A 17,810-nucleotide genomic window follows, 5' to 3' on the forward strand; every position below is an offset into this window, starting at 1 on the left:
GGCAAAATGTTTGTGTGCCCAAGGCTTTAATACACCCTCCAGAATATTTTCGCGATAATAATCGGCATTTATTCTGATGCCACGGTCAATTAATACGAGCGGAGAGCGACCATCGGCAGTTATGGCGGCCCACACCATCACCATGGCCGGCGCTTGAGTTCTGGTGGCCAATCGAAAGTGCACATTTTCAGCTGAACACTTTGGCATTTGTTTGTTTACAAACTGCTGGACAACGAATGTTTTCTCATCGGAGAAAACTAAATTCAGAAGTTCACCACTTTCGGCCATGCGAAGCAAATTTTTAGCCTTTTGGAATTTCAATAGCTTTACCCCGAGCTCATTTTTCAATATTTGCCGAATGGAATACTGCGATATGTTCAGCTCACGAACCATTTTCGGTCACTGCGACGCGGGTTTCGAACAAGTCGCTTCTTGTCGCTTTGTTTTTCAGGGTATAAAGAAGTCACGAAGAACTCCTAGTGTAGAATTTCGAACAATTCCATTGAAAAATGTGGTTAAAATCATCCAAATACCGAATATCGGGGGTACCGTTATAGCGCCTGCCTGCAGACAAAAGACAGACTGGTCAAAATTTTGGCTTCCTTTCTTTGTTTGTTTTGACTCTAGCGCAATTACAACAGACGGACGGATAGGGCTAAATCGTCTTAGATTTTTACGCTAATCAGGAATATATATACTTTGTTGGGTCAAAAATTATTATTTGGATGAGTTACAAACGGAATGGCGAATTTAATATATGATGGAGGGTATAAAAAATAACTTTCCTCCTGGATATTTTGTAAGATCTTAACTAAGTCCAAGACTGTATATTTATCGTTTAATGAACTAGGAGAACTTTTGATACCTTCCACCAAGAAAGAAAGAGAAAGAGAGGGAGAGATGAACATTTTTGAAAATATGTTCAAGTACACCCAGTTCAAATTTATTTCACAATACATCCTTTGATTCCTAGAAATCCTAAATGCCAATACGACCATAACAGGTCCTCAAATACCTCAAATGGTGACTTTATTGAATATAGAACTTTAAATATGTATTGAGGTGATGGAACAGCAAAATTAAATAAAGGAAGTTTGAAAGTGAAGCTATATCCAAACAAGTAAGCAAAGGCTATAGCCGTGCGGGTCCGACCATGTGATACCCTACAACACTACAATATGTTGGAACTCCCCTTATGTCCAAATCCATTTTGGAAGATTTCGCTTTTGAAATTATGTCACGGAGCACTGCCCAGATATAACCCTTAGCATTTTTACATTTGCCCTGTATTTACGCACTCCGGTGAGCTGTTAGTTGTTGTGGTCCATTTTACAGCTAAATATAATCCAATGGTCATCCAAAATGCTAGAATTCTTCCCCGTCCTTAACTCTCTCCTCAATCGTGTCGATTGGCTTAAATTATGTGGTCAGGAATTTTTTTCTGTTTTTGGTTCATTTCAACCCCTAAATAAATTGCGGACATCTTAAATAAAAAAAACACTAGGCTTAGCCCTTCTGAGCCTAACCTTCCCTTGTGAAAATTTTCGTGAGGAGCGGACGATAATTGCATTCTGTAACAAAAAAACAAATATTACAAAATATACACTTTAATATTATAAGTCAAATTGAAAAAAATCGCATGCGATAAAAAAATGTCACAAAATACTATATTAACATCATTATTGGCATCTTTTTATGCGATTTTTTAGATTTTATACTTTTATGCCAAGAGGGCATTCTGAATTGACAACATTTGTCAAAATCGGTCCAGCCATTCTTGAGATATGAACATTCTAGCTAACATCACCTTTCTTTGTATATACACATTGCATATATTTCGCTATAAAATTATGACTAAAATTGTGGAAAATTTGACTTTTATTTAACACAAATATTATGGTCAATTTCAGCCACTAAATATTACCCGATGACCATCAAAATTGGAAGACCTCTGTCCAACCCTAAGCTCTAGCCCCATGCTAACTTCCGCGTCGATTGGTCTATAATTGCGACCTGTAGAGCAACTGCAAAAACAGGAAATTTTTCAGTTGTTGGTCCATTTCAACCCCTAAATATTATGCGATCATCTTCAAAAGCAATAGGCTTCTATTCTGGCCCTAGCCCCACCTACATTCTAAATTTCATGAAGATCTGGCCATAATTGCGACCTGTAGAGTGATTACAAATTAACATGGACAGACGGACGGACGGACGGACATACATAGCTAGATCGACTCAGCTCGGCGAGATAGGAAGATCCATATATACTTTCCTATGAGGGAAACCAATATTTCGAGGTGTTACATAATTTTTGGCCCAATCAAACTTATAATAACCCCAAAACATAGTGTTGTAGGGTATAAAAATTCGTACAATCAGGAGAACAGGTGACCATATCGAAGCGTGTTTAAATCACAATATTTATATAAAATTCACTTTTCATGATCTTAATATATGAAATTCATTATGAGGTGCAGAAACATAAATCAGCTACTGTGAGTTTTGCAAACATTTTCGAATACAATGGCAGTAACGGTTATTAACTGAGCAGATAACGAGCGATTTATAATTGGAATGCTAATTAATTTTGAACTTTGTGCCAATTAGCTTAACAATAGCTAATCTCCAATGCCTTAGGCCTTTTGTCTTTTATGTCATATGGGATTGCATAACTCAGACAGAGTTATTTCACAAATTAAAACCAGTAAAAAAAGTCTTAAAGTCGGCCGGGCCGACTTTATGATACCCTACACCACTTTGCTAATTTAGTAGAGCTGCGCATAACAATTAAAAGTTTTTATGGGAGAATTCAATCATACACGCTATGATTATAATTATAATTTAAAGTTCAAAGAACAAAATATGCCGAAGCATTTGTATATTTTAAATTCGGACTTGTATTGCCCATTTGGTGCAAATTTAATTTGAAATCGGATAAAAATATATATGGGAGCTATATCTAAATCGGAACCGATCTCGATAAAATTTGGCAAAGATATTTCTGAGCTGTATTTGATATATTTCCCTGAATATCGTGGGTATGCACTCGTTGGAGTGCATATTACGGCTGTGGGTAACAAATATGACAAATCGGATGAACAGTATATATGGGAGCTATAGCTATATTTGAACCGATCTTCACAAAATTTGACATACTAGCTTCTAGACTAAATTCGGTCGTAAGTGCCAAATTTCATCCAATTTGGGCAAATATTAGACGTTTGGTGCACAATCAAAGGTAAATCGGACTAAGTTATATATGGGAGCTATATCCAAATCTGAACCGATCTCGATAAAATTTAGCAAATGTATTTCTGAGCTGTATTTGATATATTTTCCCAAATATTGTTGTTACAGAGTGCACGTTACGGCTGCGGAGGACAAAAAAAAATCGGATGAACAATATATATGGGAGCTATAGCTATATCTGAACCGATTTCGATAAAATTTGGCATACTTATTTTCAGGTCCAATCTGATCGTACGTGCAAAAGTTTATACAATTCGGACTGATATTACACGTTTGGTGCACAATAAAAGGCAAATCGGACGAATATATATATGGGAGCTATATCTAAATTTTGACCGATTATCTCCAATTTCAATAGGGTTCGTCCTTGGGCCAAACAAATGATTTGTGCAAAATTTCATCTGGATCGGGCAATAAATGCGAACTGTACTTTGTTTACAAAAATACATGGACAGACGGACGGACGGACATGCATAAATCGACTCAGAATGTGATTCTATGCAGATCATCAAAAGGAACTATGGGTCTATGTCGTTTCCTTTTGCCTGTTACAAACAAATGCACAAAGACATAATACCCTGACCACCTTGTGGTGTAGGGTATAATGAACATTTTTTGCAGTTTCATTTTTACATAATTGTAACAATTCCATTTAGGGAACTCGTGAATTGGTATTCCTATTCCTGTTTAAATAATAAAATTAAATCTTTTTCTTTTGATTTTAGCAATAAATAAATAAATATAAATTAAGAATTTATTTTTAATAAATTATGTGTTATGAATATTTATATTCGAATATAATTACGAGTATTCTTAATTTGTACTTTAAAATAAAAACATTTAACAACCAAAAACCGAACGTTATTTGCTCATCAGGGATATGTATCGTTGTAATAATCACCATCCAAGCCCTGAACATTTCCGGCACTGTAACTATCGTGGCCGGAATAGGTTTCTGTGGTAGGTGTTCGCGCAAACCCTTCGGGCCAATCAATGTTCGAATATGGTTTCGATAGGGGAGGGACTTCTTTCGGCAACTCATCCAAAAGGGTGTTGTGGTGAACTTGAGAGGGAGCGGTGACCTCTTTGTGTACTGTATCTTTAGGATATCGTGTTGGTTTTTCATAAGTGTAGGGACCCGATGATGGTGGTTGGTGTTCATAACCACCATCACTGGCATAGGCCGGAGGAAAATTGTGTTGACCATAGGAGTGCTGATTATTGTCAGGATAATGTGGGGATTCATATTCACTGTGATGTGCTTTATAACCCGAAGACGTTAAATGCTGATTATATGATTTTGGAGGATCTCGGTGACTACTTTTCTCCTTTGGAACATAATACTTTGATTCCTCGCTGTGCAAATGTTCTTCATGTTCGGCATGCTGATATTTGGGATAAGATGGCTGATGATAGCTTTGTTGTTTGGGAACATGGTGATAATCTTCAACAGAAGGTTCGTATAATGGCTTCGGAGGGGAATAAGGCTCCCGGATTTCCTGTTTCGGAACATAATATTTCGGTTCTTCTTTGGGTTCCACATATTCCTTGATGGTATCTCGAAATTCTTGTTTCGGAACATAGTATTTTGTTTCTCTTTCGGGTTCTACATATTCCTTAATGGTATCTGGAATATATTCCGCCGGACGTGCAGGAGGTCTATATTCATAATGAGATTTCGATTTCTCATGATATGATGGGGATTTATATGTTTTGGGTATATTTTCATGATATTCATGTTTGCTATAACTTGGGATTGCCTCGTAAGACTCAGCTTCTTTATATTTTGAATATTTGCCATAATAGATAGGGGCTTCTTCTTTTTCTGGTCTGACATATTTGGGCTTTTCATAAATTACATAATCTTCCTGACCGGAATTATGGGCACCCTTAGTAGCAAAGTCTTCATATTCATAGTGAGGACTCTTCCAACCTTTATATTCTTCAAAGGGTCCATGATAACCCGAAGGTTCAATAACTTTTATTATCTCCTCTTTTGGCTTGACTGGTTCGTATATAGGGGCAGGTGTATGATAATGGGGCTCATGTTCCGATATGATTTTGATGGTCTCGTGATAAGGTTGTTCCTTTCGATATCCCGAATCTTGCTGATAATATTGCCATGGCTCATCAGTAACTACTTTTATAGTCGGCGCTGGCTTTTTCTCAATTATACGCAAGGTTTCAACATGCTGAATTGGTGGCGGTGGCGGAGGAGGCAATGGCTTCTTCACCGTTTCCTCTATAACGGTGTAGGTGTCGACATTAGAAACTTCCGGTTCATGGTTGACGGGTTCAGCTATATCATTCTGAGGTTTATCCAATTCAGATAATATAATATTCTCCAATAGGGGACCAGACAAAGGAGGTGGTGGTTTCTTCTGCGGTTTCCGCCGATGATGATAATGATGGATATGTTTGTGTATTATATTCTTGGGCACATGTAATTTTATGTGAACGTATTCATCAACAAAGGTTGGCTCAGTTCCGGTGTGTGTTATTTGGAGTATGCAGAAAATACTTAGCTGTCGAAGAAAAGTAAAGAAAAGAAAACAAATTATACAACTTATGGAATTTTTCTAAGAAAGCAAAGAAAGACCAATCTTCTTCTCAAGGGCCACAAGGCTATCCCAAAACGAGAACAAAAGGTCGTGCCAATAGAATAGCTGAATGTTTCTCAATAGAAAATCAGAAGATCTTCTCAATGAAAAAGCAAAGAGTCCTCTAAACGAAGGGCGGAAAGTCTTTTAAGAAGCGGAAGATCTGGCTCTGGGCTGAAAGGTCTTTTTGTAGAAGACTAAAAGATCCCCTCGTGAAGACGGGAAGGTCTTCTCCACAAATACGGGAACATATACTCCAGAAAGTCTGGTAGGTCATCTCCACAAAGACTGGTAGGTCTCCTCTGTAAATACGGGAAGGTCTTTTCTGCGAAGACGGAAAGGTCATACACACGAAGGCGGAAAAGACTTTTCTTGAAAGACGGGAAAGTCTTCTCATAGATGACGATGGGAAGGTCATCTCATAGAAAACGGGAAGGTATTCTCATATAACACACGTAGGTGGAATGATTTTTTAAAAGAAGACGGGGAGGTTTTCCCACAGAAAACTGGTAAGTCTTCCCAGAGAAGACGGGAAGGTCTTCTCATGGAAGACGAAAAGGTCTTCTCATAGAAGAGCTTAAGGTCTTCTCATAGAAGAGCTTAAGGTCTTCTCATAGAAGAGCTTAAGGTCTTCTCATAGAAGAGCTTAAGGTCTTCTCATAGAAGAGCTTAAGGTCTTCTCATAGAAGAGCTTAAGGTCTTCTCATAGAAGAGCTTAAGGTCTTCTCATAGAAGAGCTTAAGGTCTTCTCATAGAAGAGCTTAAGGTCTTCTCATAGAAGAGCTTAAGGTCTTCTCATAGAAGAGCTTAAGGTCTTCTCATAGAAGAGCTTAAGGTCTTCTCATAGAAGAGCTTAAGGTCTTCTCATAGAAGAGCTTAAGGTCTTCTCATAGAAGAGCTTAAGGTCTTCTCATAGAAGAGCTTAAGGTCGTCTCATAGAAGAGAAGATCGAAATATCGGAAGGTCTACTCATACAAGGGCGGAATGTCTTCTCGTAGAAGAGCGGAAGGTCTTCTCGTAGAAGGGCGGAAGGTCTTCTCGTAGAAAAGCGGCAAGTCTTCTCAGAGAAGAGCAGCAGATCGTCTCAGAGAACAGCGGAAGGTCTTCTCAGAGAAGAGCGAAAGGAATTCTCAGAGAAGAACGGAAGGTCGTCTCATAGAAGATCTTCTCAGAGAAGAGCATAAGGGATTCTAGGAAAAGAGCAGCAGGACTTCTCAATACCTATTTACCGTTCTTCTAATCGAAGAGCGGCAGGATTTCTCAGAAAAGAACAGATCGAAAGTTGTTCTCACAGAAGACCGGATGTTCTTTTCAAAGAGAAGAAGAGGGCTACTTATAGAAGTGCAGAAAACCTTCTCATTCCAAGACCTTCTTAAGTAGGGCTAGACAGAATTAACTCAGAGGATCAGATAAAGGGGTTTTCCAAAAATCGATAAGTAGCATCTGATTTTAAACCACTCTATGTCTCAAAAAATACAAAATGAGTTCTCGAATTGAATCCTTTTAGTCCTTATATAAAGGTACCACTGTTTTTCACTGAGGAAGTCCACGGAGAGGAAGATTAAAAATACCAAAACTAGACATATATCAACACCAACAAAGAAGGACGAGTTAAGCCAAACAAATTCACGCCAATTCATATAATCCAAGTAATGAAGTATGTTAGCGAAATGAAAATCCATATTCCAATATTAATTGCTCACTCAAATTGAATACTATTATAATTCCAGGTAATAAAACTTCGGACTCATTCTAATTTTTTGTTTTGTTAGGAACCACCGGTATTTTTCCATGCGCACAGTTGTAAATATAAAAAATATTTTCTTTTTATTTTATTATTTGTAATACTAACGGTTAAAGCTTTATAAATTTCCATAGTTTTTCTCTTCCACTATTCACGACCGACTATTACCGCTTACACATTCACAAAACTTGTTAACAGTTCGACGTCTAAAATTTGTTTAAACCTCTAAAAAAGTTTCATTTAATCGTTTTATAGATTTTGAAGATGAAAAATAAATTTCTCAAAAGAAATCCCCCCCATATACACACACACACATCACCCTACTGAGGAACTGAACTGACCTATGAAAACACACATAATCGTTTCCAATATTAATTGTCTTTAGAAATACTGCTAACGGAATCTGCTGTGAACTTATCCACTGGCCAAGTCATAACTATTTCATTTCAAGCAATAGCTGATAAATTTACAACCATTTCAATTTGGATGCCAGCGGCAAGGTGGTGAAAATTTCTGAAAACAAAACGCTTGTGTTTAAATATAAAACACAATGGACACACATGCCTACAAACAAATATGAATTTCTAAACTAAAAGCCGCATATGACATTTGATATGGCGCGTGTGTGTTTGTGTGTTGCCACCAACAACATTTGTTGTGATGTTGTACCTTTTGTTGTGCTAATTGGCCAATGACTTGGGTTTATTTCATTTCTAGGGGAGGACAAAGAAAGATTAATTCAAAGGGGTTTTTAATCAAAATATTGAATATTTTTTTATGGGTTATGTCATCCGGAATAAAGGAAAATAAATAAAACGTGAGAATTCTTGAAATTATTGTAAAAAATTTCAATACTAAGTTTTGGGTTAATTTGAGATCAGTTTTTGGCTAAATATTTCTATGAGAAAGTATGTCAATCCCTAAAAAATAAATTAAAAAAATATATATAAAATATTTCCAAATTTTTATCATTTTTTCTTCGGCCTTTTTTGAGTTGATGTATGAAAGAAAGTGTTGACAACACTTTTCTCAAAAAATGAAAAATTTAGAAATTTTAATTTTCAATGGAAACGTGTTGAATTAGCAATAAGAAATGTAAACCCTTTATTTTTACCCTCCACCATTATATAGGGGGTATATTAGCTTTGTCATTCCGTTTTTAACTCCAGGGTGAGATGAAAAAACTGCAACCAACTTTAGACTGTTGTCATTTCTAAACCACTTGTAAGACAGCTGTTAAAATTGTTTAAAAGCGTACAAAAGCATTTTGGTGAGCATTTTCCAGAAAAAAGATATTCGTGTTGAAATTCAAGCGTGGCTTGAAAATCACACTCCAGCATTTAAATGTGAATAAATCTTTTGTGTCTCCTACCATAGGCAGAAATGGTTCGAAAAGTAAAGAAGCGACTTGATCGAAACACGCGTCGCAGTGGCCGAAAAATGGCTCGTGAGCTGAACATATCGCAATATTCCATTTGGCAAAAATTGAAAAATAAGCTTCGGGTAAAGCCATTGAAATTTCAAAAAGTGCAAAAACTTACACCGCAACAGAAAGAAAATAGAAAAGAGCTATAGAGTTGCTTCGCTTGGCCGAAAGTGGTGAACTGCCGAATTTGGTTTTCTCCGCCGATGAAAAAACATTCGTTTTCCAGCAGTTTGTAAACAAACAAAAAAGAGGTCAGCTGAAAATGTGCACTTTCGCTTGGCCCCCAGAACTCAAGCACAGGCTATGGTGATGGTGTGGGCCGCCATAACAACCGATGGTCGCACTCCGCTCGTATTAATCAACCGTGGCATCAGAATAAATGCCGAATATTATCGCGAAAATATTCTGGAGGGTGTATTAAAGCCTTGGGCACGCATACATGCATAGTTTACCAGTAGTCATGTTAAATTTGTAAATGAGCCATGTCGGTCCACGTTTTCGTTTAGCCCCCATATAACGTACCTACCGATATTCGGTATTTTCATGATTTTTACGACATTATTTTCCGGAATCATTTCAAATTTGAAGTTCATAATGGGTACTACAGCCTATGACAAAAATGTTTGTGACTATCGGGAGGAACCGTTATATGGGGGCAATACAAAGACGTGGACCTGGTCTTTGTATAGCCCCCATATAACGGTTCCTCCCAATAGTCGGTATTTTGAGGATTTCAGCAACATTTTAACCGGAATCGTTTCAAATTTCACATTGAAAGATCTTAATGGGTGCTACAAATTATGCCAAAAAATTTCGTATGCAGGTCCACATCTTCGTATAGCCCCCATATGATTGTACCTACCGATATTTCATATTTTAATGATTTTAGCGACAATATTCTATGGAACTGCTTCTAATTTCGTAATTGAAGTTCGTAATGGGCGCTACAGCCTATGACAAAATTTTTTGTATGCAGGTTCACGTCTTCGTATAGCCCTCATATGACGGTACCTCCCGATATTCGGTATTTTATTTATTTTAGCGACATTATTCACCGGAATTGTTTCCATATAACAGTTTTCATTTAAGTGGTAGTTTTCGGATTTTTTTTTAAAATTTTCAAGTTCCTTCCAAATGGTGGCGGGTATTAAAAGTTTGGCCGGCCGAACTTAGCTACTTTTTTACTTGTTATTTCTAAAAGATATAAGTTTCAAGCAACATTTTTTTTTAAAAAACTATTAAAACTAGATGTAAGTTTATTCTCAAAATGACAGGATAATTTTGAGCAACCTTTTTCTTCTTTTGAAACTTTTTGTCTGAAATGAAATTTTATTTGGCATAAAGTGACAAAAAGTACGGCTTAAACCCAAAAATGTTTTTTAATACATGTGAATTTCTTAAGATATTTGCATTCCTCCAATATTTTGAGTTATTCACAATTTAAGACTTTCATAAAGGTTGATGTAGAATATATTAACGGTATATCCAGAATGATTAGGCATCTGTCACATTTAAAAATCAAAGAGTTTTAAACACACATACTTTCGTAATATGTATATTATATATTATATAATATATATTATATAATATAATTCGGTTTGTTTAAATCAAATTTTAAAATTATTTGATAAAATGCGGGTCAGGGAATGTAACATCTAAGCCACAATGCGGTATGTGATATGACAATAATACACATTTTACTCCGTGACCATACAATACTTTCTCTCTCCCTATTGGTGATAACAAGTTTGTTTATTCAGTGCATTTTTGGGGATATTTCCTGACCTTGAATATATGGAAATGATAACTAATGCTCATATTATCACATTTGACTCCAGACCAAACCACACATGGTCTGTGTGTGTTTTGACTTTGATAAACAGCTGCAGTTGAATTTTAAATGAACCTTGGACTTAGGGTGATAGCACCATTACGTTAGTTTTGAAGTTGTGCTTTTCAAAGCGGGGAGTATCTTTCTATGATGGTGCGGTTCTTAAAATAAGGGTGCTAGTTTCAAATTTCACACAAAACTAAAAATATGTGGTTCGGTACATATATGTAAAGCGAATAAGGCAATTCTGAAAGTTTTTTTTGTTATCGCCAGAAATGCGACCCCTTCAAAAGGTCAAATTTCTTGATATACACTCGGCCTTGTGACTACGGAGTAAATATATAATTTCAAACGATCAACATGTGCCTTTTAGGAACAAAGCTTTTAGACCACATGCCTTATACGACGAAATTTATTATTGTACTAAAGATGGTATGTATCATTTGATACGATCGAATTTTTTTGTACCGTTGTATGGGGGCTACACAAGAATGTGGACATATACATCCAATGTTGCGCCACTACGGAATCCGTGGAAAAATGTGGCAAAAATCATTAACATATAAATATTTTTGAAAAAGACCTTCTATAAGAAGAAAAATCTCTATATATATTTCTCCCGTAGATAAGAACAAGTTAAAAATATCAGTCGGTTTAACCGACAGATCTATACTCTCAGCCAATGTTTGATTAATTTAATATATTTTGACTTCTGCTATGATTATTCAAATGTTTAACTCCTTATGGAGAAGGTTCCGAAGGAATATTCCAATATTTTCCATTTCGTATCGGACATAAATAAATATGATATATATTTATTGCGACGTGCCAGGTTTGGACTATATTCTTCCTTCACTTTACATGAGTTATGTGATCATTTATGGAAAATGGGGGAGGTATCACAAGAAATAGTCCGATTTCTACCATCTTTATAAGATATCTTGTTTTGATGGAAATATTGAGATATTCAAAGTCTGAATTGAGATGTACCAAGTCTGAATGGAATCGGATGCTAATTTCGCGTTTTTTGAGCTTCATGGATATTCAAAATTTTGAGCTTTTGTGGGGAAGGTACCAGAAGGAGTGGACCGATGCATCCCATCTTCACAGATATTGTGTTAGTAGTAATAACGGGATGTGTGAAATATGAAGAGAACCGGATGCTAAATTCGTTTTGGTTATTCAAAACTTTACCTTCTGTGGGGGAGGTAACAGAAGGATATTGTGTTAGTAGTAATAACGGGATGTGTGAAATATGAAGAGAACCGGATGCTAAATTCGTTTTGGTTATTCAAAACTTTACCTTCTGTGGGGGAGGTAACAGAAGGAATGGTCCGGTTTTTACCATCTTTGTAACAGATCTTGTGTTGGTGGATATAACCAGATGTGTCAAGTCTGAACAGAATCGGATGGTAATTTCGCGTTTTATGAGCTTAATGGATATACAAAATTGTGATCTTTTGTGGGGGAGGTATTTGATGGAGTGGATCGACAATGTCCATTTTCGTACCTGACCTAGCTTTGACGCAAATATTAGGATTTGCAAAGTTGGAACAAAATCAGATTATCGTTTCTCTTTCTGTTCAGAAAATATATATTTTTGAAAATTTCGACCTTTTGTGGGGGAGGTATCAGAAGGTGTGGACCAATATATTCCATCTTAACACCAGACCTTGGCTTAATAAAAATATTGGGATGTGTGAAATTTGAAGACAATCGGGCTCTTACATCAATTTTAATAGAGTTGTAATTATTCAAAATGTTGACCCTTTGTGGAGGAGATACTTGATGGAATGGACTGACATTGCCCATTTTCGCACCTCCTTCGAGAGTTATCGTGCGCACCAGCCAGACAGACAGACGGACGGGCATCGCTAGATCGACTCCAAATAACCTAAAACGGATTTGGCCCAAAATCACCGTTATTTCGACTAGGCAGGTTTTGACCGTATCAAATTATATATAGCCTATCTAGCCGAGGGTATAAAAAATTATATCACAGCAAAAAATGTCATTACTAAATTATTATAGTGGTAAGTACATTTTTATACCTAACTACTTACCAAAAATCATACTAAAGCTAGAATTGACACATACAGCTCTCAATTTTTTGCTGGTCCACACTTCTTCCGCGGCTCACCTTCGTCATTTAGTCCATAAAAAGATTCTTTGTTTGAATTCAAGATCACTTGGCCACCAGTTGAGCTATAAAAGAAATATTTTAAATTAATTCAAGTCTTTTGTTCCAGTTATTAATTCAATGATATTCTATCAAATCATTATTTTGTCACTTTACTTTGGCATTTGACAGCTGTAATTGTTCTAAACATAGTTTTGTGATTTTCCATTCAGAACTCTCTGTTGGTGCTCTTTCTTTCAAACAACTTTTCAAAAGTCACTGCCTGGACATCAACATGACATGGAGTTTGATTTTTATCAAAAGATCCGATACCAACAAATGTAAAATAGTTTCTTTAACACCGGTCTTTAATTAACACTTTGTAACGCTGATAACCAATCTATGTTCCTTTGGCAGATCCAAAGCACTGTGCAATGGCTTGGCAAAGCATTGCAATAAAATATTTTTTTATTTTTGTTTTTTGTTGCAATAAAACAGGAGCGGCCATGAAATTCAAGTTGAATTTTAAACATTGTTTTATTCTTTTGTTTTGTTTTATTTCCAACATGTTGGCGGATTTTTACAGCGTGACATGAACACGACATGACTAACAATGATATGCGGAATGTTTTCAAACATTTCTACCTAAAACGTTTGCTGCCACCATGTGCTGGAGATCCTATTAACAAGTTATTTGAATTTAATTGCCAATATATTTTTCCACCGTTGTCAACTGTTTATTGAATGGATCGTATTTGGTTATTGATGGTAAATCCTCTAATCTAAGTTGTGTAGTTTGTTGAACTTTTATCGAGTAGAAGTTCTCAGGGATAAATTATGAGTTTTTATGGGTAACTGAAAATGTTTTGTGTTAAGGATAATTCCTTAATATGGACTTTGGAGCATTTACTAAATTAATGAGGGTTCAAGGCAAAGCGCTCTACCCATCTTTTCATATTGGAGTACAATGAACTTCAAACCTTGAAAATCCAAAAAAAGTAAGGAAAGTCAAAAGTCAGACGGGGCCGACTATATGACAATCTACACTACTATGCGTATAAGCAGAGCTCCCGCTACAAAAAAAAACTTTATAATGGGAATTTATGTGAAGTGGATCATTCCAACTCATTTAAATGCTATATCCGATTTCACCACCAAATTTGAAGTACATCTTTTTAAGATTAATTCAGTCGGAATTGTTAGCCATTTGGTGCACGAAAAACCTGAAACCTTAAAACTATGCGGAAGCTATATCCAAATCTGATCTGATCTCCATAAAATTTGGCAGAGGTATTTCCGAGCTGTATCTGATGCCCGATATTCTTCTACGCATGTGAGGGACTTAAATAACAAATCGGATGAAACATATCTGATAAGTCGGATAAAACATACAGGGTGAGATGAAAAAACTGCAACCAACTTCAGACTGCTGTAATTTCTAAGTCACCCGTCCGGCAGCTGTTAAAGTTGTTCCAGTGGCAGCTCATTATATTGTTTATAAGCGTACAAAAGTATTTTGGTGAGAATTTTCCAGAAAAAAAGTTATTCGTGATGGAATTCGAGCGCGATAGTGTGATTTCTTTATATTTGGCTGGAAGACCACAAGTGGATATCGTTAGAGCTTTCCAGCATTTAAATGTTAATCTTTTGTGTCTTGTACCATCGCTTGTTACCGTGATACTGGTAGCGTAGCCCAACATCAAGGAACTGGACGGAAGAAAACAGCAACATCAGCAGAAATGGTTCGAAAAGTAAAGAAACGACTAGATCGAAACCCGCGTCGCAGTCGCCGAAAAATGTCTCGTGAGCTGAACATATCGCAACATTCAATTTGGCAAATATTGAAAAATGAGCTCGGGGTAAAGCCATTGAAATTCGAATAAGTGCAAGAACTTACACCGCAACCGAAAGAGAATAGACTCAGAAGAGCTAAAGAGTTGTTTCGCATTTTATCTCATCCTGTATAAGGTAGCTGCAGCTATATCTGAACCGATTTTCACAAAATTTGGTCTACTTGCTTCTAAACTGAATTCGGTCGGATGTGCCAAAATTCAGATCATTTGGACTGATATTGGCTATTTGGTGCACAATTAATCCGAAATCGGTTGAGGATATATATGGGAGCTATCTCCAAATCTGAACCGATTTTGACAAAATTTGATACATGTATTTCAGAGCTGTTTCTGATATCTAGTACCAAAGCTCATTGTTGTGAAATGCATATTCCGCTTGTGATGGACTTTAAACCCAAAATCCGGTAAAAAATATATATGGGAGCTATAGCTATATCTGAACCGATTTACACCAAATTTGAATTACTGGTTTCTAGGATGAATTCAGTTGTAATTGCCCAAATTCTGTCTATTTTGGTGCACAATGAACCTGATATCGGATAAAGATATGAGAGCTATATCCTAATCTAAACCGATCTCTATAAAATTTGGCAGAGGTATTTTCGAGCAGTATTTGATGTTCAGTACCATAATGAATTTTTGTGGCGTGCATATTACGCATGTGAGGGATTTTCTCCAAATTGAATGTACTTGCTTCTAGGCTGAAATCGTGCCAAAATACAGGTCATTTGGACTGTAATTGGTCATTTGGTGCACAATTAACCCGAAATCGGTTGAAGAGATATGGGAGCTATATCTAAATTTGAAACTATTTTCACCAATTTCAATAGGGTTTGTCCTTGGGTCAAATAAATATCATCTCAGTCGGATTAAAAAAGCGGAGGACTGACATGCATACATCGGCTCAGAAAATGATTCTATGAAAATCCTCAAAAGTAACTATGGATCTATCTCGTTTTCATGTTACAAACAAATGCACAAAAACAAAATACCCTTACCACTATGTGGTGTAGGGCATAAATAGTACACATTTCCGTATTGAGAAGGAGAAGCTCATATCATACCTCACAACTCTTTGTTAAATTGCTCCAGATTAAATATTTGTTACTTATAGTTGCCAAAGTCCTTTATGTTCCGTTTTCCTTGTAAACCCACTTGATTTCGAATTGACTGGTCTGTGAAATGTGAATCAGCGGTTCAATCCTGTTACTACCTCCTTTTATGAACTATCGTCTGAGGTGCAAAGATTTGCTTTCCTTTCAATAAATAACTCTATTCCTACTTTGCGTTTAAACAACTTTAAAGCCATTAATCAATTTCCTTGATAAGCTTTTGAGAAATGCAAAAATAAAACACAATTGTTCCAGTTCGCTTCTAGCCATGAAGTGGCAAATAACTCCTCTACTCCAATGGCATATACGAATATTTCAAATATTTGGTTTTTGCGTCCTGTCGTCGAGAGAGGATGACAATCCGCAGTTCTTTATAAACGAACATTTGCTTCGTTTGTGGTCTTTTCTATTGTTGGCCACATCCAATTGTGTGGCCTTTACAGCGATATTTGGCCATGATCCATTTCTCCATCAGGAAGATTTATTTGGGCGCTTTAATGACATATTGAAAATTTCCTGCGCCAATTTGGCCATTACTTGTTCACATTTGGAGGATTTCTTTCAACGCAATCATTTTCGGCAATTTTGGATGGCCTATTCGAAGTTGCAACAATTCCATATGGAGAGCAATGATACCAATAATAAAAAAGATAAAATAGTTTGGAGTGAAATTGTTAAAAATCACAGATTCGTTGTCATATTTTATACCAGCACCATAATGGAGCTATTTGCCATTGCGATGTTTTGTAAATTTCAAACATTTAATTATCACCTGATTCTCTTTTTTCATACCCCTCACTTTCACGGTACATTTGCGCAACATGCAGTTCATCTTTCACATAGAGTTGATACGCCAAGAATTGCATAGGCTTAGGGATGATTTGAGTCTTCTGGTTGACTATTCGCGATATCATGCCTATGGTACTGGATTTAAGGGCTTTGAGAATTTTCTTCGTTCTAAAATTTCAGAAAAACAAATGCATTTTCAATTGATCTATGAAATGTATGCTAATTTTCAAAACTCCTTTGGTTTCTCCATTGTCACTGTCCTGCTAATGGTTTATGTTCGGGTATTGGTTGATTCCTATTTTGGTTATTACAATGTCTATTTGGAGCGTTATGTGATGGGTAAGGCCTCACTTTGGAGTCTTATATAAATGTGATTTTTTATAGATTTGTGTATTTTCAGAAATAATCATGTTAATACCATCGGTTATACAAATTCCAGTATTTCTTATTATTTCTAAGAATTGCATGGATGTGGTAAGATTGTGAGTTGTAAATTGTTTTTCCATAAAAATAATTTTTTGATTTGCAGCTCAAATTTATAACATTGAATTTACACTCGATTATAAGCCAGTTTAATGGACAAAATGTCAGTATAAGTATACAGGTAAGTGTCCTGCATTCTTGGGTCAAAATTTAACAAAATACTTGTGCAATCTGTATTATGGCCCAAAATGTCGCAATGCAAGGTTTAATAACATTGGCGAACACAGTCGGGAAAACTGAAAATCGGGAAGGGTTGACTATGTGATACCCTACACCACTATGCATATTTAGCAGAGCTCCCGTAACAAACAAGTTTATATTGGGAATTTATGCGAAGTAGATCGTACCAACTATAACGCTTATTTGAATGCGAATCATGGCTTTAGAGTAGTCACAATTTTGGAACTATATCCAACTCTAAATAGATTTTCAATAAATTAGACAGAGGCCTTTGTACCTCTATTAACAAATTAGATTGTTGTATAGTGCATGATATGACTTCGATAAAGATTATAATAAACAAGTTAAATAGCATCAGTCGGTTTTGCCGATTGATGAATATCCCCAGGCTTGAGTTATGATTATTCTCTCTGTTGACCTTTTA

General features: G+C 36.2%; 1 protein-coding gene across 1 annotated transcript; it reads right to left on the bottom strand.

The window, feature by feature from the left end:
- Window positions 1-4,083: 4,083 nt before the first annotated feature.
- LOC101892513 (uncharacterized) lies at window positions 4,084-7,809 on the bottom strand. The gene is made up of 2 exons (XM_020037972.2): window positions 7,702-7,809; window positions 4,084-5,774 (listed from the first exon to the last, which is right to left on the bottom strand). The coding sequence occupies exons 1-2, from the start codon at window positions 7,723-7,725 to the stop codon at window positions 4,122-4,124; spliced, it is 1,677 nt and encodes a 558-aa protein (XP_019893531.1). The 5' UTR covers window positions 7,726-7,809; the 3' UTR covers window positions 4,084-4,121.
- Between the last annotated feature and the right edge of the window lie 10,001 nt (window positions 7,810-17,810).

Source organism: Musca domestica, unplaced genomic scaffold (genome assembly GCF_030504385.1).
Source record: "Musca domestica strain aabys unplaced genomic scaffold, Musca_domestica.polishedcontigs.V.1.1 2, whole genome shotgun sequence".
NCBI lineage: Eukaryota > Metazoa > Arthropoda > Insecta > Diptera > Muscidae > Musca > Musca domestica.

Excerpts from the sequence above, each read along its gene's own strand:
- LOC101892513 (XM_020037972.2), bottom strand. The coding sequence starts at position 7,725 with ATGGAAATTTATAAAGCTTTAACC. Across the intron at positions 5,775-7,701 it reads AAATTTATAAAGCTTTAACC|CTAAGTATTTTCTGCATACT; the intron begins GTTAGTATTACA and ends TTTCTTCGACAG.